Below are 22,560 nucleotides of genomic sequence, written 5' to 3'. Positions count from 1 at the left end.
ATGACCCGGCTTATCCGGTCCGGTTAAGCACCGGGGTCCATTGCCCTCTCTGGTAACCCGCCAAAGCAAAGGAGAGGCGGCGACCACACTGACGTTCCCAGGAAGAAGGCCGGAACCTTTGAATTGGATCCCTGCACACAGAATCCGGAGGGATATTTCAGGTGCACCGCTGCTCATTCTTCAGGCGGAAGTGAGGAAGGTGGGGCGTCTTATTCTAGCAGAAATAAGTAGGTCCTTGAAGAGTAAGGCTGGAGGGAATCGTGTCTTTGTGACACTTCTGGCAAAGCTGAGGGAATGGGCGTCTGAAGAAGCCCTCGGAAGGGACCCGTATTGTTGTGACACCGCTGGCACTCTCCGAGGGACGCGTGTCGCTGAGGCACCGGTGCACGCTAAAGGAGCGGGTGAGATAGGGTGACGATGGGGATGTGGGCATCGGTGGACGCTATGTGGGACTTCCCTGCGGAGAAGCGAATCTTCGGGGCGGTGTTGCTCTTTTCCTGGACGGTGTATCTTTGGGAGACCTTCCTAGCACAGCGGCAGGTGAGCATTGACGTGTCTCCCCCGGCTGAGCCCCTGGACAGCCTTAGGCCAGCCCGAGCCTCTACCCAAGCCCCTTAGTGTTTGCCCGGATGTAGCAAACCGTAACCCCCGGTGAGCTTCCTAACTTTTCCTAATGGTGACTGCCGCTTTGAGGAGTTTTTGGAAAGGCAGAAGTTGTTTGCAACGTTGTAATGGGACCCAAGCCTGTAAGCGGCTAATGAAAGGGAAGAACTGCCCTACCGCCAAACTTGAGCATGTCTATGCCTGCTTTACAGCGTCTTAAGAATCTTTGGACCGGGACTTGACCAAGCCTCGTTGGTATAGGCTTTCTAAGTGGAGGTGCTAAATTTGTAGAATAATAACTTCCCATGATATTGATGTTACCATGCTCAACCTCACTTTGCAACCGTTCCAAAGACTCGCACGCCGTTTGAAAATCCTCATTAGAGCAAATGTTGTTTGGGGCCACAATGTGTGTGTGTTTCATTAAAATTTCTCTTTGGGTTTTTTGTTTAAAACGTTAAATAGTGCAGTAGAAAAGCTAACAGTTTTCCATGGAGATAGCCATAATTAACAGTTTAATTCGAAATGTGAACGTTTTAGTGAGATGGACTTTGAAACAACAAAACAAGTTATCTGCAACATTATAATGGGTCCCAAGCCTGTTGGTGTCTAATAAAAGGAAAGGACAGCCCTGCCGTCAAACTTATGCAGGTCTATGCCTGCTCTGCAGTGTCTAAGTTTGGACAACACTCGTCTGTGTCGTCCTTGAGAACCTTCCCCTTTAACTGCTGGACCTATTTCTTGAGCTCTGCAGTCCTTTTCGTCTGCAGTTTTCTTCTAACTTACACTGTATGTGAGTTTCTTTGCCAGGCAAGTGCTCTCCCACTGAACTACATTTCCCAGCCCTTCGTGACTCTCCGGATTGCAAGTTTGAAATTTTTTTTTTTTTTTTGGTTTTTTTGTTTTTTGTTTTTTGAGACAGGGTTTCTCTGTATAGCCCTGGCTGTCCTGGAACTCACTCTGTAGACCAGGCTGGCCTTGAACTCAGAAATCCGCCTGCCTCTGCCTCCAGGGTGCTGGGATTAAAGGCGTGTGCCACCAAGCCCGGCACAAGTTTGAATTTTAAAAATCTGTCAGTGTCGGGTTATGTCTACCTCAGTCTCTTCCTTTAGTATGTTCAACGTGTTAAAAATTACTGTAGCTAGGTACTCAAAGCTTCATTAGTTCAGAATTGCATAAGTACCCTTGCTTGAAGCAAACACATAACGTGTAGTATCAAAACAGCAGGGTGAGATATTGAGTACTTATCTGACATAGTTTATTAATAGATCAAGTTGCATCTTTTTTTTTTTCCAAGACGGAGTTTCTCTTTGTTTAGCCCTGGCTGTCCTGAAGCTCACTCTGTAGACCAGGCTGGCCTTGAACTCACAGAGATCCATCTCCCTCTGCCTCCTGAGTTCTAGTATTAAAGCCATGCACCACGACCACTTGGCATTGTTGCATTGTTGTAGGGTTATAATTTAATGCCTTCAGCTTTTTGTTGCTGTTGTTGTTAACATACAACAGGAAAAGTATTTATTATAAAACTATTATAGAAGGTCTATTATACCTTTGGTATCTGTTCCTTGTGTTATGTCCCAGGGGCTGAAATTACTCTTTAGAATTTGACATAATGAGAAAATTTGTTGTAAAGATTTGATGTTTCTGTCACTCCCTAATTCTTATCTAAGTTGACCTCTAGAACCAAGTTTAATGATGATTCATTAATAAAGTATTAAATGTATGTGTTAATGTGTGTTGTGAGCATACTTCTCTTTTTTCATGCATTATTTTCTATATTGTAAGACATACCTCATACTCAGAAAGAATGGTCTCCTCGTGATGTCACAACTTTGGTTCACACAGGCAAACTGAAAGTGTATTGACAACCCAGATGGCCATTCCACCTAGTCAGCTGGCCTTGTTGCTGGAATTGTTTTTGTCTGCTTAAAATTTCCTGTGTCAGTTGTTTCAGTGGTCAGTGTTCTTGACTAAATGCAAAACATACATGTATGTGACAAATTCTACAAGCTTACATGACAAATTAATGCTACAGACCATTCGGTGTTTGATCACAAATTACTACTGTGTAATAAGAAATATTCATTAAAGTGTTTTTTCTTCAAAATATTTCAGAGAAGGATATACAAAACGACGACTCGCGTACCAGCAGAGTTAGAACAGATCATGGATTCGGACACGTTTGAGAAATCTCGATTGTATCAACTGGATAAAAGTACCTTCAGCTTCTGGTCAGGACTCTACTCAGAGGTGGAAGGCACTGTGAGTCATTGATTTCTTGGAGACACAAGTCTCAGATTGTTTAAAGCTTGATAATGCTTGGTCTGGCCTTCAGGTGCCAGCCTTTAGCAGTCCAGTGTCAGTGGTCTCTAGCCATCCTGGCAGAGTCTAGGTTGGCTCAGGGAGGAAGCATCAATGGTGTATGCGCCAGCATTGCAGATGGACCTGATTGGCTAAGTTCCTTCTACTTTTCCACCCTTTTGTTTTTATTTTTGATAACCTGGTGGGAGTCAGAGTTCTTTGCTCTGGCCTTGTTGACCCCACCTCAGGGACCTTCATTGTACCAATGCAAGAGTGGTATTCCTAGGTAGGTAAGCCCAATGTTTATAGGCAGGGCTTAATCCCTGATCATCAAAGGTGAGGAAGTTTAGGTGAAAATGGGCCTCTGCCAGGGCCAGGGGAAGGTCATGTTTGGATTCAGGGGAGGTAAACTGAGTCAGCAAGTCCTTTAGAGTCTGAGTGGACCTTTCTACTATCCTCTGACCTTGAGGGTTATAGGGAATCCTAAAAGTGGTTAATCTTCCATGAGGCATCAAACTCATTGAATTGTTGAGAGGCATAGGGAGGGTCATTATCTGTCTTCAAAACCCAAGGCACTCCCATAACCAACATAGCAGATTCCATAGCCTTGATGGTGTGGGAAGCTTTTTCTCCCATTGAGGCCACAGCATATACAGAGAAGCAGCAAGTATCTACAGTAACATGTACATATCTAAGATTACAAAAAGAGGGATAGTGAGTCCAGTCCATCTGCCAAATAGCACTGACTGGGGCATAACCCTCTTGGCTTGACACCTCCCCTATTGAGGGGCCCCAATGGTGCAAGTGGGGCGCAGATGGCACAAGGTCTTGCAAGATATTTTTATTGTTTCATGGATAATTTGGCAAGAGCTTGTGTAAGTTTTGTGGGGACAGGTGAAATTGTTTGTGTAATGCTCTCATCTGTTCCAAGAGCCCTGGTCAATAACCATTATAAGTCAGTCATATCCCTGCCCTTAGCCAAGATTCCTGGCAGCCGGGAGTGGGATCTGAGGTGAGAAATGAACCATGGGTGTGCCCTATGCTCAAGGGCTCCTTGAAGGGATTTTATCAGGATGTGTTTGGAACTATCCTGATATTCTATGTAGGAATCTTTGCCTCTCACCCAACAAGACATCATAGAGGCAGTCAGGGCCGCTCTAGGGCCTGCCCTGTCAAGGTCTCTGATGGCTACTACCCATTTATGAAAGTCATCATGGACTTCGGCAAACCAAATTTCACGTTAGGGCATTAAGACCCTCCCAATCCAATTGTTTAAACAAGCATGTCTCAGATGGGTCCCAAATCGACCCTTCTCTCTACTGCCTCAATAACCCTCGTAAGAAAGTCTGTAAAGGACTCACCTGATTGTTGTACAAAGTTATAGAAGTAGGCAAAGAGACCTCTGGGAGTGCAAGCCTTAAGGGCCTTGAAAGACAGATTGGCCACCTGGTTGAAGTAGGCATGTTGGCAGATAGTAGCTTGGTTAACTGGGTTAATGTATGCCCTGTGGCTGGTCTAGGGTGATGTTAAGCTTATATTCAAGATTTAAGCATGCCTGACTCTCAGCCAGATCCTGATAGGCTGATTGCCAGTTTAAGAACGTGGCAGGCTCCAGGACCACTTTAAGACAATTATACTAGCCATAATAGGTTTGTAAGTGCATAGCCCACTGTTCAAAGTAGGGAGAGTCACGCCCCAATTCATTGGCCACTTTTCTGACTAAAGTTAGGTCAGCCAGGGGTGTAGGGACCCAAGGGCGGTTGGCTGCATCAGGGCCAAGGTTGACAGGATAAGCCTCTGTTCAGGCCCTATGGGCCAAGTAAGGCAACTGTGCATCAGAAGGTTGTGGGAGTCCAACCACAAAAGGCTGTAAGTGTTGGGAGAGGCCTGGGGTGGTTACATCCATGGCACAAAGTTCACATCATGGATTGGGGGGTGGGGTGGGGAGGGGCTGCAGTCAGCTCCAGGCATTCAGATGCCTTTGAAAGATGAGGTAGTTTTGCCAGCACCAGAACAAGGGCCCTCTGCTCCTCCTCTGATGTGGCCGAGAGGGCCAGAGGAGGGGCAGTTATGGATACGTTCACACTTGCCTGCCTGTTCCTGACAGTATTTGTTGTAGGAGGCGATAACTTCCTCTTGGGAAAAAGATTTCAAACTAGTAATAATGGCAAGAAGAATTGCAACAAAAGGGGGGTGGGGCTATTCCCGAATTCACCTTTTCCAGGCCAGAAAAAAAAACCCTCATTCATGAATCAGGTTCCCACGTGTTCTCAGGAGAGATCCATAGGGCTAGAACTGCTGCCTCGGTCTAGAAGGTTTCCAGATTCGAGGCCTTGACTTTCATGCCCTCTTTCTCATTGGCTCACTCCATTGCCAGATCCAGCATCAGTGGTTTCTAGCCATGCCAGCAGACTCTGGGTTGGCTTGAGGAGGAAGTATCAGCAGTTCGTGCACCAGCATTGCAGTTGGACTCTCGCTCAGGCCTCGGGACAATAGCGGACACCCAAGAACTCACGAGAGACCAAGCTTGATGCAAACCACATGAAGCTTTATTAGGGGAAAGCCAGAGCTCTGGGGACGACTCAGATCCCACGCAGTGGTAGAGGAGTCGACCATGAGGGGAAAGGGGTCCCAGTTTTTATAGGCCCTCAGGGGAGAAAGGAGAAGGGGGGAGTAGGGGATTTCCAGATCTAAACAATGTCTATTCTCAAGAAATGGGTATGGGAGGGGTACAAGGAAAGAGTCTGGTACAGGTGTAGCAACTCCGGATTGGCCCGGCTATGGTTGCTGGGGAGATTTTCCAACTCTTTCCCAGCAACCAGTATCACAAACACCTGGCAATGGGCTTCATCAGTGGGCACACACATGGGTTCAAGGAATGGTCAAAACATTGGCAGACACACGAGTTCAAGGAGTGGCCAGAGCATTGTGCACCTCTGTTTTTCTAAATCAGTGAAGCTGGTTCTATCTTGAAATCTATCTTGCCAATTTCAGGGCTTCTGTGATCTTTTATATTTTGTCATGATCTTTCAGCACCACTTGGCTAAACTTCTGCAAACAGTAACTTAGCTCTCCCACACACATACAGAGAACATTAATTTACTACACACACACACACACACAGACACACCATTTTGCCTTGTTTCTTTGCATTTAAGAGAAACTAAGCAGGCCCTGTATAACCAATTGTCATAGTGAAAAAGCAGCTAGTGAGGAAAATGCCCACACTCTCTGAGAACAACTTTACCTGATATCTCACAGGTGTCCATAAAAGCTCTTCCAAGAAATGGAATGACTAACACTATGGCACTGTGCTTGGTAATCCTAGCAAGAAGTGGTCTGGCTGGGAATGGAGAAGAGTGGAGTAGACAAGCTCAGGTTGTGTGTGTAATGTTTGCAGTGCAGTTGCACGTGTGCATGAGCATGTCTAGAGATCAGAGGTTGACACTGGCTGTCTTGCTCAGTCTCTTCTCTATCTAATAACTGAAACCTATAGATAACGAGTTGGGTAGACGAGATGACCAACAAGTTCCATGAATCCTCCTGCTTACCTCCTCGCAGTGGGGTTATAGGTTTGAGTATATGCTTATGCATGGGCGCGCACGCACTCACACACACACACACACACACCTGGATTTTTATGTAAATGTTTAGATTCTAAAATAAGGACCTCATACTTGTACAGCAGATAAACACTTTCTCACTAAGCCATCATCTCAGCTCTTTGTTTTTGTTTTGGGGGATGTGTGTCTCACTATGTAGCCATAGCTATCCTAGAACTTGCTATATAGACCATATGGGCCATGAATTTGCCAGAATTCTCTTAGCGTGTTGATTGCTAGGATTACAAGAGTGACCCATTAGACTCAGCTAAACTCAAAATTTTGCTCTCTGGGTTGTACGTGTTTTTACATAACCATTTTCATCTTTGTTGTTATTTGTTTTTGTTTTGTTTTTCAAGATAGGATTTCTCTGTGTAGCCTGGACTGTTCTGGAACTTGATTTGTAGACCATGCTGGACTCAAACTCAGAGATTGCCTGCCTTTGCTTCCCAAAGTGCTGGGGTTAAAGGTGTAAACCTTCACCACTGGCATAGTTTCATCTTTCTGAGCTTCATTTCTCCTGAAAAATGACAAGTAGAATATGGCTCAGTGATTAAGAACGTGTATGCTCTTCCAGAATATCCAAGTTTTCTTCCCAGTTCCCACACTGGAAGGGATCGCAGCTGCCCAAAACTCCAGCTGCAGAGATCCAATGACCTCTTTTGGCCTCATAGACACTGGTGCTCACATGCACATACCCTTCTCTCTCTCTCTCTCTCTCTCTCTCTCTCTCTCTCTCTCTCTGTGTGTGTGTGTGTGTGTGTGTGTGTGTGTGTGTGTGTCTAAATATTTGAAGTCATTATTAAAAAAAAAAGAAAGGAGGATAGACACCAGACCTTTGTATGGCTAGTGGCATGGACTGAGTAGGCAGTCAATGAAGCACTTAACATAGGCCTCAACATGTAACAAGCACTTCGCCACCAGGTTTCTTTGGGCATTAATTCAACCTCTCTGTGTTCCAATTACCTCCCTGCCATGTCTTCTTTTCAAGGCTCTAGTGAGATAATATATGTCAGAATACTGGAGTTGTGTCTGTTGTGCTTATTTTTTTAGGACTCCCTGGAGTGTATTCAATGAGGAGTACAACATGGGGAAAGTTTATAGCTTATGTACTTGTTTTTAAGTCCCCAAAGTAAACTCAACAAGGTTTGGAACAGCAGTTTCCAAGTGTGTTCATAAATTATTCAAAGGCATGTTTAAATACCTTCAATGTTTATTTAAAAGCTGGAATTTTAGTAGTGGCTTTTTTAGCCTTCTATCAAACCGTATAAGTCCTTAATTCTACAGCATTTGTTAGTATTGGGAGGAAGATAAAGGCCATGCCACCCCAAGTCAGTCAGCTCAGCAGCTGTGGCATGTGACAGGCGGTGCCAGAGCATGTCTTTTAGGAACAGAGTTTCTTACGGCCACAGAGTAGAAATGCTTGCACCTAGAGTTCATAGCTTACTTAAGCAGTCACCTGTGAGTGCTAGATTCACCTGCAGGCTGTTGGGTCCCAGCCCAGGCTTTGTGCTGCGGCCAGAAAATGTGTACTCCTGACATAACCTCAGGTGCTGCTGTTCCTGGTTCTGTTCAGAAGCCGTACTTGAGACCTGTGCAAACCAGTGCAGCTGGTAAAACTCCAAATGATAGCTAGGTGTGGGGATGCACACCTGGAATCACAACCCTGGGGAGACTGATGGAAGGGGATCATTCTGAGTTCAAGATCAGCCAAGGCTACGTAGTGAGCTCTAGGCCAATTTTGGATGCATAAGACTCTGTTTCAAAACAAAAATGTAAAAGATAGATAGTATAAAATGTGTGTGAAGTTGTAGAAAGATAAGAGCACGTGTACTGTGGATGAAAATATAATAAAGGTATAATGTGGCTGGAAGCAGCTGGCAATCCCAAGTAAGGTTAGAGGTCACCATGGAAAGATCTTTACGGATAGAGTTTAGGCCAGATGTGGTGGTGCACACCTTTAATCCCAGAACTTGAGAGGCAGAGGCAGGTGGATCCCTGTGAGTTTGAGACCAGCCTATTCTACAAAGCAAGTTCTAGGATAGTGGATCTGCATAGTGAGACCCTGTCTCATAACAAACAAAAAATGTAGTTAAAAAAGCAAGTTGTGAATGAGTGATCTTCAGTCCTTTATATACAGACTTAAAATAGATTTCTGTATTTTATCAATACATATATAAAAGTGGAAGGATATAAATCCATAAAATATGATTGTTCCCAAGCCCTTCAGACTGGATTGTAGATACAGCTTAGAGTTAAGAAGTCCAAGGCCCTGTATTCAATCCCTAGCAAATATATATACATATATAAACAAACTGGTTGATCCTTTTTGGTTTTTTGAGACAGGGTTTCTCTCTATAGCCCAGGCTGGCCTGGAACTCAGAAATCCGACTGCCTCTGCCTCCCAAATGCTGGGATTAAAGGCGTGCGCCACCACACCCAGGATGGTTGATCTTGATATTGTGTTCCTGACTTCCTATTTGGAGAAAACTAGATTGGTTCTTGACAAAGTGATCTCTGCAGGTTCATTATTACTAGTACCTATTGCAGTCATCAAAGTTTCTTTTTAAAGTGGTGCCAGTGATGAAGCCAAGACTTCATACATGTGAGCACTCCACCAGTAAGCCACATCCCTAGCACCAAAGTTGATTGACTGACCCTTCCTTCCTTCCTTCCTTCCTTTTCTTCCTTACAACTAGGGACTGAATTCAGGACCTCACGCGTGCTAAGCAATCACTCCACTAAACTGTCTAGCAGCCAGTTGCTGTTTCTCCAATACCACAGAAAGGTCTCATTGTTTCTTGAGCTAACTTGAACTCACTGTGTAGCACAGGCGATCTTGCCTCAATTTCCTGGGTAGATGGGATTACAGGCTCCTAAACATACTTCATGGTTTCTAATGTTCTTAGAATGTGACTTAGTGAATGTCTGTTTACGTATTTGCCCAAGACAAAGAGTGGTAAGGGCCTACTCCTGAAGCCCTGATTCCTGCCTTAGGATTCATCTTTTCCTGACCACAGGAGGTCTGAGTCTCCAATTCTGTTCCACAGTCTGGTAAGTGGACATGACTCACCACTTCTTTAGCAATAGTAACAATATTTTAACCAGGCATGTTGTAAATACCATATTCCCAGCTGTGTAGAAGGCAGGAAGATCATTTAGAACCATGAGTTCAATTACTGCCTGGGCAACATAATGAGATGATATCTCAGACAAGCAACTGCAAGCTAATACTTTTTCCTGACTGAAAAGGACACTTTTCCTCTCATGGAAAAGATAGTTATAAAGCCATATTGCCTGGTTCCAATTCCATCTGTTGCTCATTACCTGTGGGATTTGGAACAAACCATTTAACCCTTGTAGGCTTAAGTGATTGATAAGTTTTCATTTTAGTCTCTTGGCAAATGTTTTTACCTACTTTTTTAAGCGATTATGATTAACACATATGATTCTTATTTCTGGGGTTCACTGGCATTTTTGATGCATTGTAATAATAGTGATAATATCAGGATAATTAGCATATTATCATAAAAATGGGAGGGGGGTATATGTATGTGTGATACAAACATTAAAACCCTCTCTTCTACCTGTTTTCAGATTCAACTATACAAAGACCAGAGTCTGTTCTCTCTGACTTTGTACTCCTTAATAATTTCTCCTCATTACTAGCTTTAAGTTTTAATTGGCACATAATATGTATGCACATTTGTGGAGTACATTGTAATTTAGAAAATGAATACCATGTATGACAATCGGACCAGGGTAATTAGAATTTCCATTTCCTTAAACATTTTTATGCCAGAAATCTTTAGGCCTGTGGTTCTCTTGAAATACTTCATAAATTGTAGACTAAAGTGCTGACTTATTACAGATGCCTGAATTAAACCCTACTGACGGACTGCTTGGATATCCATTGTTTAACGTATTTCTAGATTGATTTCTCTGATCCTCTTCCAGTCTCTAGTGACTACTATTTTATTTTCCCCTAAAAGAATGATTTTTAAATCTTTTTAAAGATTAATTAATTTGTTGTTGGTAGTGGTGGTGATGTGTGTATGTGTGTGTGTGATGGGAGGGACATGGTGTGCCTCAGTGTGCGTGTGGAGGTCAGAACCACTTTTGGAAGTAAGGTCTCTCTTTCATCTTTACACTGGTCCCAGGAAAGGCTTATATAGCAAGTGCCTTTACTGACTCAACCCTCTCTCTGGCCCTATATTGATTTTTTTTTTCAACTTTCACAAGTCAGACTCCTGGGTTTGCCTTTTAAACAGATTTTTTGGAATGTAATTTACATAGTATACAATTTACCCATATACATTGTTTAGGCAAAAATATCTTAGTGGTCTAAACTTAGTGTCACAGTGATTTGTAGTCTTCTAAATGAATATTTTATTCTAAATGAAGTCATACCCCCCTTTTTTCCTGTAATTTATTTATTTTTCTTTATAATGCATTCTTTCATATGATAGTTGCTAAGATTGTTTGAATGTGACCACAATCTGCTTTGTTTTACAGTTTATTCTTCTCTTTGGAGGAATCCCTTACCTCTGGAGACTTTCTGGGCAGTTCTGTAGTTCTGCTGGCTTTGGACCAGAATACGAGGTATGTGATTCCTTCACCTGGATTGTTCAGTCTTTATTTTGCTTGGTAAGCTTTACGCTGAAGTTGCCTTTTGGGCTCCTACCATTGGTAGACTTGCCTCTTGGTCTCTGCACTGCTTGTCTGTGCATGGATTAGCATAAACCATAATATGTTTTGGTTACTCTTCTATTGCCATGACAAAACACTGTGACCAAAGCAGCTTGTAAAAGAAAGCATTTAATTGGGAGCTCACCATTTCAAAGTCCATGGCCATCATGTTAGGGAACATAGCAGCAGGCAGGCATGATGCTAGAGTGTAGCTGAGAGCTCATCTCTGATTCATGACCAAGAGGAAGTGACACACCTTCTCCAACAAGTTCACAGCTCCGAATCTTACCAAACAGTTCCACAAACAGTACCAACATTTAAATATGTGAGCCTACGAGGGCGTATCATTCAACTACTACAGTTAGTTACTATAACTCCAGAATTCTAGTGACTTCACAGTTTATTTCCCAGTCACATAATAGCTAATTTGAGTATTTTAGTTAGCAGGTGACTTTGTTCTGTGTGCTGAGTCAGGGAGTAAGGTGGTTTGTTTTTTGTTTGTTTGTTTTTCTTTTTTAAAAGTGTTCATCATCCAGTGACACTGGGAAGATCATGCCCTCTTTTTAATTTCTGTAATGCTAAGGCTATGATAGCTTGTGTTCACATTACATGGGGAAGCAGTCATTTGATCTTATTCACGTGGAAGAGAGCTGGGAAGTGTAGTCTTGATTACACAGCTGCTTGTTAGGAACAACCCTATGCAATGGTAGGAACCCCTGTTTTGTGGAACTTAGCAGATACTTTTGCGGCATGCACATTAAACAGGCACTTTAAATTAAGACAGAAAGTCTATCTTCTGGGTGTTAAACGAATTCTCCATCTGTAATGAGTGCTGTAACCTGTTCTCCTGGAAGCTGCCAAGTCATTTTACCTCCTTTCTTTATTGGAAATCATGGACCTCCTGTGTGGGTGGGTTGCCCTTGGCTTTAACTGTGCTCATCCTGTACCCCTTTCTAAAGCAGCAAGACGTGTGTGTGTGTGTGTGTGTGTGTGTGTGTGTGTGTGTGTGTGTGTGTCTAAGTTAGAGGACAACTTGAAGGAGTTCCTCCTTCTACCCTATGGGCTCTAGGGCTTGAAATCAGCTAGTTAAGCCTGGGGCAGCGTCTTTACCATCTAAGTCATCTTGCAGGCTCAGAGCAGTTATACTTTGTTGGATGAGTAAATACAACTTCTACATGTGCCAGGAAGAAACACTCACATCTCCCACTGAGTAAGTCAGTGCAGCCCATGTGCACATATGTGTAGGGACATCCACTAGGCCATGGGCAGCTAATGGCTGCTCTCCCTTCCAGCCCTAACAAAAAAAAAAGTGACTTTCTCTCTCTCAGCACCCATTAGCTGCCATTAGCTCCTGAGCTGGGAGTGAGTCTTTATCTTATTGGGATATTTTATGTAATGTTCTGAGGTATGAATTTTGCATTTAATAGTGACTTAGGGTTGTTTTCCTGTTGGTTTATTTAGCTAGGACTTTGTTCTTTGATGGCTGCTGATATTAGAGTCCTCATTTTTGTGTAGTTCTGATATATACATATGTAAGTTACCACAGTGTGGTTTTAACACCAGCCCTCAATACGGGCCCAATTTTCAGTTACCAGAGTATGTTATGTGAATAGTTAAATAAACTGCAGACTTCCTTGTTAGCTGGTCAGTATACAGATCATGATATAAGTGGTAATCAGGAATAGTCATGTCAGTATTTTCATCAGCCTACATAATTGGTTACTGTATATGTTATTCAAAGCGTGATGCCTCATTCTCCTCCAGCATTTATAAAAAGAAGTGGTTGATCTGGGTCCAGTGGTGCACATTTCTGGTCTGTTACATGGACGACTAAGGCTGGAAACTAGGCATTCAAGACAATACTAGACAACAGTGATGAGATGGACACAGACAGACAGACAGACAGACACAGAGAGACACAGATCTAGACTGAAGGGAGCTAAGATGATTGGAAGGCAGAGTTGGCTGACAAGAGTGAAAGTATAGCAAAGAAGTGAAAATGATGATAGAAAGTGAGGCTCAGATCCAGCCTAATGAGCTACACCACAGCCCCAACGCTGGCTGTGGAGTGCCAGTGCTGCTCCTTTCAGCCACTAGAGCTACACAGCAGGACTGTATGACCACAACTTGATCATCTCAAGTGAAGGCCATGGATGTGATGAAAACATGGAGCTATCCCAGAACTAGTGATACTAGAAAGCCCACACATAAGGACCTTTGGGGATATTTCACGTTGAAGTTCAAAGGATAAAACATGAAAAGCTGATCTAACTTCAGCTGTATGACATCTCTCCAGAGAGGGCTGTCTGTGCAATAAGATGCATGAGAGGAGCTGAGCATTGTTTAAATTCCCTTCAAATCATTGCAAAAAGAGAATAAAAAAAAGAGAGATTAGTCCTGAATTTTCCTCAGTGTTTTATCTTTTTAATAATTTATTAGGTTTGTGTCTGTGTGAGAGTATCATATCCCCTGAAACTTGAATTGCAGACAATTGTGAGCTGCCATGTGGATACTGGGAATTGAGCCCAGAACCTCTGGAAGAGCAAGCAGCCAGTGCTCTTAACCACTGAGTCATCTCTCCAACCCCTGTCCCATGTTTTAAAATAACAAGGTGTTAAATTAGTTTTGTTATTTTCTTTTACTTCCCTACACATTAAAAGCTGATTAGTAATCTTGGGTATTGACCAAAATTTTTAAAGACCAAGACAACCACATTCTTTTTTAATTATTTAAGTTATTTTTACAATGCCAGGTACTGTGGCTGGAGAATTACGAGTTCTAGGCTAGTCTCTCTGGTCCTTAGAGAGAGACCTTGTCCTCCACCCACTCAACCCCTGCAAAAAAAATGCGACCCAGGTTTCCAGCACCCTTCCCTAGCCTCTTCGGACACTGACACACACATAGTACACATACATGTGTGTGTTGGTGCATGCATAGGCATACATGCATGCAGACAAAGCATCCATGCCCGGCAGATCTGTGAATTTGAGGCCACAACAGTTTGTGAATTTGGTCTATACAGCAAGTTCCAAGGCAGCCAGGGCTACATAGTGAGACCGGCTCAAAACACTGCTACATACCTGGCAGGGGAGATACCATCATCATGAAGGTGGTTTTCCCAAGCCAAGGCTTACCCATTGCACTCAGGATGTGCTGAGCCCTGCGATTTCCTCAAACTCGGGACACTCGATTGCATAATTTGTGGTAGTGGTGAACTGTGTTCACACTCTCCCCTGGGGGGAAAAAAAAGAGTTCAAGGCCAGCCTGTTCTACAAAATGATTTCCAGGATAGCCAAGACTTCACATAGAAACCCTACCTTGAAAAAGTAAACAAACAAAAATGTTTAAATGTCATTTCTCTTCCCCCATTTCAGTGGCCTCAAAGTTGCATTTAATGAGTTGCGAAGCTCATTAAATGTTTCTTGAATTCAGCACATCCCTTTATTCCCAACACTGAGGAGGCAGAGGCAAGGTCTCACCATGTAGCTCTGGTCTTCATAGAGACCCTGCCTCAACAATACACAAGAAGCCCAAGAATAAGTCTTCCTTGAATCCATCTAACATGTGTTGCTTTCTCTGTTGTCCGAATCCTACCAACCATTTGTCCCTATGACTTCAGGTAGCTTTCAAGTCATGCCTCGTCTTCTAAGTAAACATTTTCCAAGGGCAGGCTGCCTCAGCCTGTTTCCCACAGGATTGAGTGCATTGCTTGGGGCAGAACAGGCATTCAGTGTGTACTTGCTGGTTTGTGCTTCAGCTCACTTGATGGTTTCCTTCCTTTCTTGTTTGTGCTTAGATCATTCAGTCATTGGTGTTCCTGCTGTTGGCCACACTCTTCAGTGCACTGACTGGCTTGCCCTGGAGTCTGTACAATACTTTTGTAATAGAAGAAAAGCATGGCTTCAATCACCAGGTATGACAGGGAACACCAGGGTGTCTAGTATGAAGGTTTTCTGTGCTTCAGTCCCATGCTGGCAGGAATTTAGATAGTCTGCTATCTTACAGCATGAATCCACTGAGGAAAAAAAAAAGCCATGGATATGGTAAAGACCTTAGCTAAGGTCCTGCTAGAAACCCTTACTGCTTGCCAGCTAATAGTAATTCTGTTCTGAACTATGAAATGCAAGACTTTTTGCTTATTGTCCTAGGCTGCCTACCTTATGTTCTTTAAGTGTTTTAAAAACACTTAAAGCTGCTTTTAAAATAAACGTGTTGCTCAGTTAATAGTAGTAATATTTTCTTTTTCAGACTTTGGAGTTTTTTATGAAAGATGCAATCAAAAAATTTATTGTGACTCAATGTATTTTATTGCCTGTGTCTGCCCTTCTGCTTTACATTATTAAAATTGGAGGTGACTACTTTTTTATATATGCCTGGCTGTTCACATTAGTTGTTTCTCTGGTAAGTAGATCCTTCCTTCCTTGTTCATTTTATTCATTTATTTGAGACTTTCATGTATTAATGCTACATGTACATTCTTTGCTCCAATTCTTCCCATGTTCTCCCACTCCCTCTCAAACTCATGGCCTCTTATTCTTGAATTATTTCATTTTCTTTTGCAAAAGTTCCTTGGCATTACTGGGATTTAGGTTTCACCGCCGTATAAGTGGTTCCTAGAGAAGGTTTCCATGTAACCAGCTGCCCATATACATTTTCCTCTCCGTTCCTGCTTTGGGATATAAAGGAGAACTGACTGACCACCTCGGATTTTCTTCTCTTTATCCTAACTCTTAATGTTTGCCAGAAGCTTGTGATCTGGCTGCCTGGCAACTGAGACAGCACTTGTAAGTTTAGCCAGAATGGATGACTTTTTTTATTGATGTATCCTCTCCACCTCCCAATGCCTAAAAGGCCTTAATGTTTTGAATTAGTGGATTTACAAGAGACAAGAAATTAAATCATAGGGGTAAGGATGTAGCTCAGTTAGTAGAGTGCTTGTCTAGCATGCACAGGGTCCTAGCTACAGTCCCCAGTACTTCATAACACAGGTGTGAAGACAGGAGGATCAGAAGTTCAAAACCATCCTCAGCTGAAATGGAGGGCAGTCAGGGTTAGAGACCCTGTCTTTTAAAAGCATATGCTTTCCTTACCCAGCTTTCTCCCACCCTCCCTTCCTATTCCCCTTTTCTGTATCCCTTTCCTCCTTTAATTGTTTGTTTTCAAAAAAAGAAGCACCCTGCTCTTCAGTTCAGGCTAGCCCCAACGCTACTATGTAGCCTAGACTGGCCTCAGATTCATGGCAATCCTCTTGCCTCAGCCTGCTGAGTGCTGATACAGGCATTCCCCACCATGCTTCTTTTCCCCTTCCCCTTCCCCTTCCCTCCCGTCCTCCATCTCTCCTCTCTCCTCTCTCCTCTCTCCTGCATTTTCCTTCCTTACATCCTTTTCCTTCTCTGTTTCTCATATTCTAATCTGCTTCATCACAGACAATCATACAGGCAAGGGGAACGTTCACAGACCCTAGAAAATACCATCTGTCCATTCTTCAGCTCCACTGGTGATGAGGGTTATTTCCACCTGAACTGTGTGGCGTTTGTTGCTTTATCTCTCACTGGTGGGATCGAGATCAGAAGATGAGCTACTTGTCTTTAAATACCTGTAATATGGCAGAGACGGAGAAAATACTCTAGAAGTGCCATTTCCACCAGCATGAACAAGGGTGTGTTATAATTGGCTTACAGTGCCAGAAATCCCCAAGAAAGGCTGCTGATTAGGCCCAGAGTTCTTAGTCACTGTTAGTAGCATTATCTTCTAAAATCCAGTTGACTTGTGTACAGTGTTATTACAGTGCTATTTTGATTTAATTTACTAAACAGATAATGTCCTGGGTGTTTGTTGGATGAACATAATTATATTATATAATTAAGTTGTTATTAATGAACAGTCTTTCCTGTTACTTATTTTTCAGGTTCTTGTCACCATTTATGCTGACTATATTGCCCCTCTGTTTGACAAATTCACACCTCTACCGGAGGGAAAGCTTAAGCAGGAAATTGAAGTGATGGCAAAGAGTATTGACTTCCCTTTGACTAAGGTGTATGTTGTTGAAGGTAAGGCTACCTGGAGGTGAGGAGAGTGGTCTGAGTACTCTGTTCTTAAGTCAGTCAGTCTTTATTATTTATGTTTGTTACTTAAAAAATAGGGTCAGATTTTACAGTTGGCTTTTTAAGATTTATAGAATCTGCACAGGAGAGATGACTCAACAGTTAAGACTCATGGGTGTTCTTCCAGAGGAGCCAAGTTAGATTTATAACATCTACATAGTGGCTCACAATTGCCTGTAATGTAAAATTTTAGAAATGAAATAAAAATACAGGGAAAAAAAAGATTTATAGGAACTTATGGCATTTCTTCATATAGAAACTGGTAGCCTGATGCCAAATCCAGTTTTTGTCTGCAACTCTGTTTGATTAACCATATAGTATTGTTCTTAATCTTTGTTCAAAGCCTTTTTACTATCTCATCCTGTACTGTATAGTAGACCAAAACTCACCCTATTGTCTGCCTGGCTCCTTTGGGTAATTGAATTGGACTCTTGAATGAATGATTAGCTATATAGCACTAGTTTAAAGGCTGCAAAACAAAACCAGTGTTCTTGGCTTTGTTTCCCCTAGCAGAGCATCAGTGTCCCAGGGGGACTCTAATCTGTGGCACCATCAGACACCTCACATTATTAAACTGTTTTTCTGTTTGCCTTGGGGAGTTAAGCCACCTGTTAGTTTCATAAGACTGATTAAGTTTCACGGAGGCTGCCAAATTAAGAGGATAACAGTTGGGTGTGTGTCAGGATTTCAGTTTAAAATAAATATAAAAGATTCTGTCTCAGCAGCTTACTAGCTATGGGATCTTAAACGAATCACTTCTTCCCTCTACCTTTCAACCGTGTGTCCTCTGAATGGTAGTTCTCTGTAAAAAAGCAAGCTATTCACTGTTGAGAGCTATGTGGCCTACAGTATTCTTCAGAGATTCAGTTCTATATGGCAGAAGCAGCCACAGACAGGGCATAAGCATGGAACCTGGCTGTGTTCCAATAAGACTACATGCAAACAAGCAGCACCTTGCATTTGATTTGAAGCCATAGTTTGCTGGTGCCTACTACAAACTAAACTGTTACCAATGAGAAGCAATTGCAAAGTGAAAGAACAGAGATGGCTGTCACTAGAATGAGCAGCTGCAAAAGTACGTCAGTCTGACAGGCCTCTGTAAGTCAGGGTAAAGAGTAGCCAAACCTGACCTCAGAATTACTCTACAATTGAGGTTGACCGTGAACTCTTGACCTTATTCCCTCGTGTTGGGATTATAGGTGTGAGCCACCACACACAGCCAGGAGACTGTCCTGGGCTTCTGCATAGGGATGCATTATAGGGCAAGGCAAGAACAGAAAAGAAGCACTAAGAGCAGTGAGAAGGCTATTTGGGCAGTCTAGACTAAATGAGGTCGGGTTGTGGTTGTGGTTGTTGTTTTCTTTTGTTATGTTTTAGACTTGCTCAAAGTTGATGAAGAAAAACAAAGAACGTTGCTGCCATTTGCTGATTTACATACAGGGAAATGAGGAGAGACATTAGGATAACTAACAGCCTGGATTTGATGTGGACAGTCATAAATGGCAGCTTGTTGAGAGGGAATAGAGTTTGAAGAAGAGTAGATTCATAAGGAACTAAGAGTTCTCATGTCTGTGCTAGTATTGAAATAGCTTTAAACACCATCTTAGTCATAGCTCTACAAGAGCTAGCGATTTAAGCAGAGGAATTTTTTTTTGGTTTGTTTTTGGGGGGGGGGGGGGTTGGTTTTTTTCGAGACAGGGTTTCTTTGTGTAGCCCTGGCTGTCCTGGAACTCACTCTGTAGACCAGGCTGGCCTCAAACCCAGAAATGAACTCAGAAATCCTCCTGCCTCTGCCTTCTAAGTGCTGGGATTAAAGGCGTGCACCACCACTGCCCGGCAGGAATTTCTTATTGATAACTACAACATCTCCAGAAAGCTCTTTGCCAACCTTAAGAAATGGACTTTTAGATGGGTGGTTATGGGCTCAGACTCATAGAGTGGAGCCAGTATGGATGGGGAGGTTACATTGTTACCACTGCAGAATCCTCTATTCAAGGCTTATATCACTTAATCTCATTGACAAGCACCTTGTCTTCCATGAGGACCTGAGTTTAATCTCCAGAATCCATATAAAAATGCCTTGTGTAGTGGCACTCAGTGGTATTCCCAGTGCTGGGGAGGTAGAGGCCAGAGGATCCTTGGAGCACACTGGCCAGCCAGTGTAGCCTAGGCCAATAAGAGGCCTAATCTCAAAGGAAGTAGATGGCATTTTGAGGATAACACCTGAGATTGTTCCGTGGCCTTCACGTGTTTCCAGCCTCAACACGGGGTCAGAGTTCTCAACTGGAAGCAGGGATATCTGGAAGGTACATAATAAACAGACACAGACTACTTTTTGGGTACAAACTGACAGGCAATTTTTCAAGGCTTAAAGTTACTCTCTCTTCTCTCTCTCAGAACTTGAGGCTGCACACACTCTGCATTCTCTTGCGCACTCTGCTTTTGTCCTGTATGTTTTTCTTTTCTTGAACTCCCACACTCCTACACACCCTTTCACTCACACACACACACACACACACACACACTCTTCACACACATCTCACATACATACACACACACACACACCACATGCACTCTCCTTTCACACACACACACAATCTCCATACACTCTCCACATTCCCTTCACTCACTTTTCACATTCACCTCATGCACACCTCACTCTCACCTCACTCACTCTCCACTTGCTCTTCACATGCTCTTCACATGTTCTTCACACACTCTTCAGTGCTCTTCACATGCTCTCTCACCTTTTCCTTGCCCCAGTCTTTTATTGATACTCTTGGAGTAGCAGGTAGAAAAAAAAAGATTATATAATTATTGCCAAATTAAATTCAAAAGAATAACCTCATCCCACAAAGAATCAAGAATTACAATTGTTCTCCAAAGCTTCAAACTTTCCCTATTCCCAGGCCCGAACTTACCATTATTTAAACTTTAACTTTTGACTTACTATACTTCCGAATTCAGAGCGCTGAGGTCAGCTACTTGCATTTTCCTGTGAAGTTCTAATGATAAATGACATGGGCAAAGCTGCCAGGCAGTGGCCAGAAATAATTAAGTTAACCCTTAACTCAGTAGTTTTGCTCATTAGCTTTCTGCTTCTGTTCATTGCACACAATGACTCTCCTGAGTCCCAGTGTTTTGACTTAGCTTTACTAATGTATAATTTTATGCATTCTATACTTTATCTAGGAGCCACTCTCAAATGTTGTACAAAACTTATAACTTTAATAGTTTTTTCCTAGCCGGGCAGTGGTGGTGCATGACTTTAATCCCAGCACTTGGGGGGCAGAGGTAGGCGGATTTCTGAGTTTGAGGCCAGCCTGGTCTACAGAGTGAGTTCCAGGACAGCCAGGACTACACAGAGAAACCCTGTCTCAAAAAAACAAAAACAAACAAAAAAATAGTTTTTTCCTTTCTCAGGGTCCCAGTGTTGGCTCTATTTCATTTTTTAATAATTTCTTCAAACCCTTTTAGCAAGTCAAACATTAATCTGAAACTACCATTGTGCAATTATTGCATTGTTTCCAAGCTGAGAGTGCACAGCATGTACCTGGGCCATGAGGACTGTACTGTGCTGTGCCCTTATGCCTTGATTTTTAATTGTTTAAGAATCATTGCATCAGGGAACATCTAGTTTCACAGAATTCACAAAAGCAGTAGGAGAAAGAAGTAGGAAAGTCAGATATAATAGAATAATTATGTACATCAGGACCAACTGAAAAGCAGTCATGTACAAATGAAATCTATACAGCCATTGTCGGGGCTAAGGTTAGGAGAAATGGGAACAACTGGTTTTTTTCACAAAGAGTTGCCGAAAGCTACTGAGATGTCTCCATCCCGGCCTACTGCAGGCAATTGCTTATTTTAGATGGTGGGTCCCCTGCAGGGATGTGTCTCCTGCTTCTCGGGATCCAGATGCCATCTTTTTATAAGGAGCAGCCATGGGCTTCTGAGATGTTTCCATTCCAGCCTACTGCAGGCAGTCCCTGTCACCCCAGCACACATGTAGAGGTATACATGTCCACACATAGGTGTACCTACACATACAAACATATAAATACATTTTTTAAAAGTAGTGGAGGCTGGAAAGACGGTTTAGTGGTTAAGAGCATTTGTTGATCTTTCAGAGGACCCAAATTCAATTCCCAGCATCAGTGCGGTGACTAACAACTAGAACTCTAGTACTGGGGGATCTCTCACCCTCTTCTGGCCTTGTAGGCACCAGACACACACATGGTACACACCCATACATATAAATAAATCTAAAAATAATTAAAATAAGTATTTTATTTTGTTTGTTTTGGGGGGAGGTATTTGGTTTGTGTTAAGTAAAACCATAGCATCTCTGTCACTGGCAGTTGCAGAATGAATTCTTGACTGCTTTGCTTCTTTGTGTGACTCTGATTATTCAGAATTCTCAGGGCTACATCTCACCCACTAAGCTGGTGCACGGGGCTAGTTGCCAGGAGTTCCTGAGGAAGCAAATACCTGGCTCTTATGTTTCCCAAATGAGAAGTAGTCTCATGAGATCTTCACTGGGTGAAATTCCCTGAGCTCTGAAAGGAGATTCAGTAGTGGACAGGAGAAGAGGCATAAAGATATGAGAATCTCGGGCTTGAAGAGAAGGCTCGGCAGTTAAGGACATTTGCTGCTCTTCCAGAGGCCCAGAGTTTGGTTCCCAGCACCCATACTGGTTGGCTCACAACCTCTCTGGCCCCCTGAGGATTCTTTGCCCTCTTTTGGCCTCTACAGGCACTCACAAATGTGTGTATACACACACTCATACACGTTCATAAAAACTTTTAATTCTAAAACAACAAATAATGGGTGGAGGGTGGTTCAGTAATTAGACGCACTCGCCTCCACGTCTGAGGACTGCGCTGAACACTAGAACTCACATGGTAGGAAGAGAGAACCAATTCCTGCAGGTTGTCCTCCGATCTCCACATTAGCCAAGGTACATGCATACACACAAAAATAAATAATCTAGCCTGGAGAGTTGGATCAGCAGTTAAGAGTACTTGCCTTGAAACCATGAGGAGTAAGTTTGGATCTGAGCAACTCCCTAATGGGTAGGAAGTCCCATAAACACCTGTATCTGCAGCTCCAAGGATCGTCTGGTCTCCAATCCCTGCCCCCAACCCCACACACACACAAATTAAAATTTTAAATTCCTTATAGAATACAAAGAAGTTGAGGTCTATCCCAGGGCTTCTCCTATAGCTGCATATTGTTAGAAACCCCTCATACAGTTACTG

The 22,560-nt window shown here is 42.8% G+C and overlaps 1 protein-coding gene and 1 non-coding gene across 3 annotated transcripts in view; both read left to right on the top strand.

The window, feature by feature from the left end:
• The first annotated feature begins 167 nt into the window (after positions 1-167).
• Zmpste24 (zinc metallopeptidase, STE24) overlaps positions 168-22,560 on the top strand; it is a 39,013-nt gene continuing 16,620 nt past the window's right edge. Inside the window, exons 1-7 of one of the 2 annotated variants that reach the window (XM_006503019.1) lie at positions 168-540; positions 2,719-2,865; positions 9,504-9,560; positions 11,022-11,108; positions 14,992-15,108; positions 15,444-15,596; positions 17,104-17,245. In XM_006503019.1, the coding sequence (XP_006503082.1) occupies positions 418-540; positions 2,719-2,865; positions 9,504-9,560; positions 11,022-11,108; positions 14,992-15,108; positions 15,444-15,596; positions 17,104-17,245 (826 nt within the window). In that variant the 5' untranslated portion in view covers positions 168-417. The remainder of the gene's footprint in view (positions 541-2,718; positions 2,866-9,503; positions 9,561-11,021; positions 11,109-14,991; positions 15,109-15,443; positions 15,597-17,103; positions 17,246-22,560) is intronic. The other variant, NM_172700.3, reaches the window with a different exon arrangement.
• Positions 14,268-14,431, top strand: Gm23540. The gene has a single exon (XR_003955477.1). It is a non-coding gene; the product is annotated as a U1 spliceosomal RNA (small nuclear RNA).

This window comes from Mus musculus, chromosome 4 (genome assembly GCF_000001635.26).
Source record: "Mus musculus strain C57BL/6J chromosome 4, GRCm38.p6 C57BL/6J".
Taxonomy (NCBI): Eukaryota; Metazoa; Chordata; class Mammalia; order Rodentia; family Muridae; genus Mus; species Mus musculus.
Note: the sequence above shows the minus strand (reverse complement) of the source record. Positions and strands in the feature narration are given on the sequence as shown.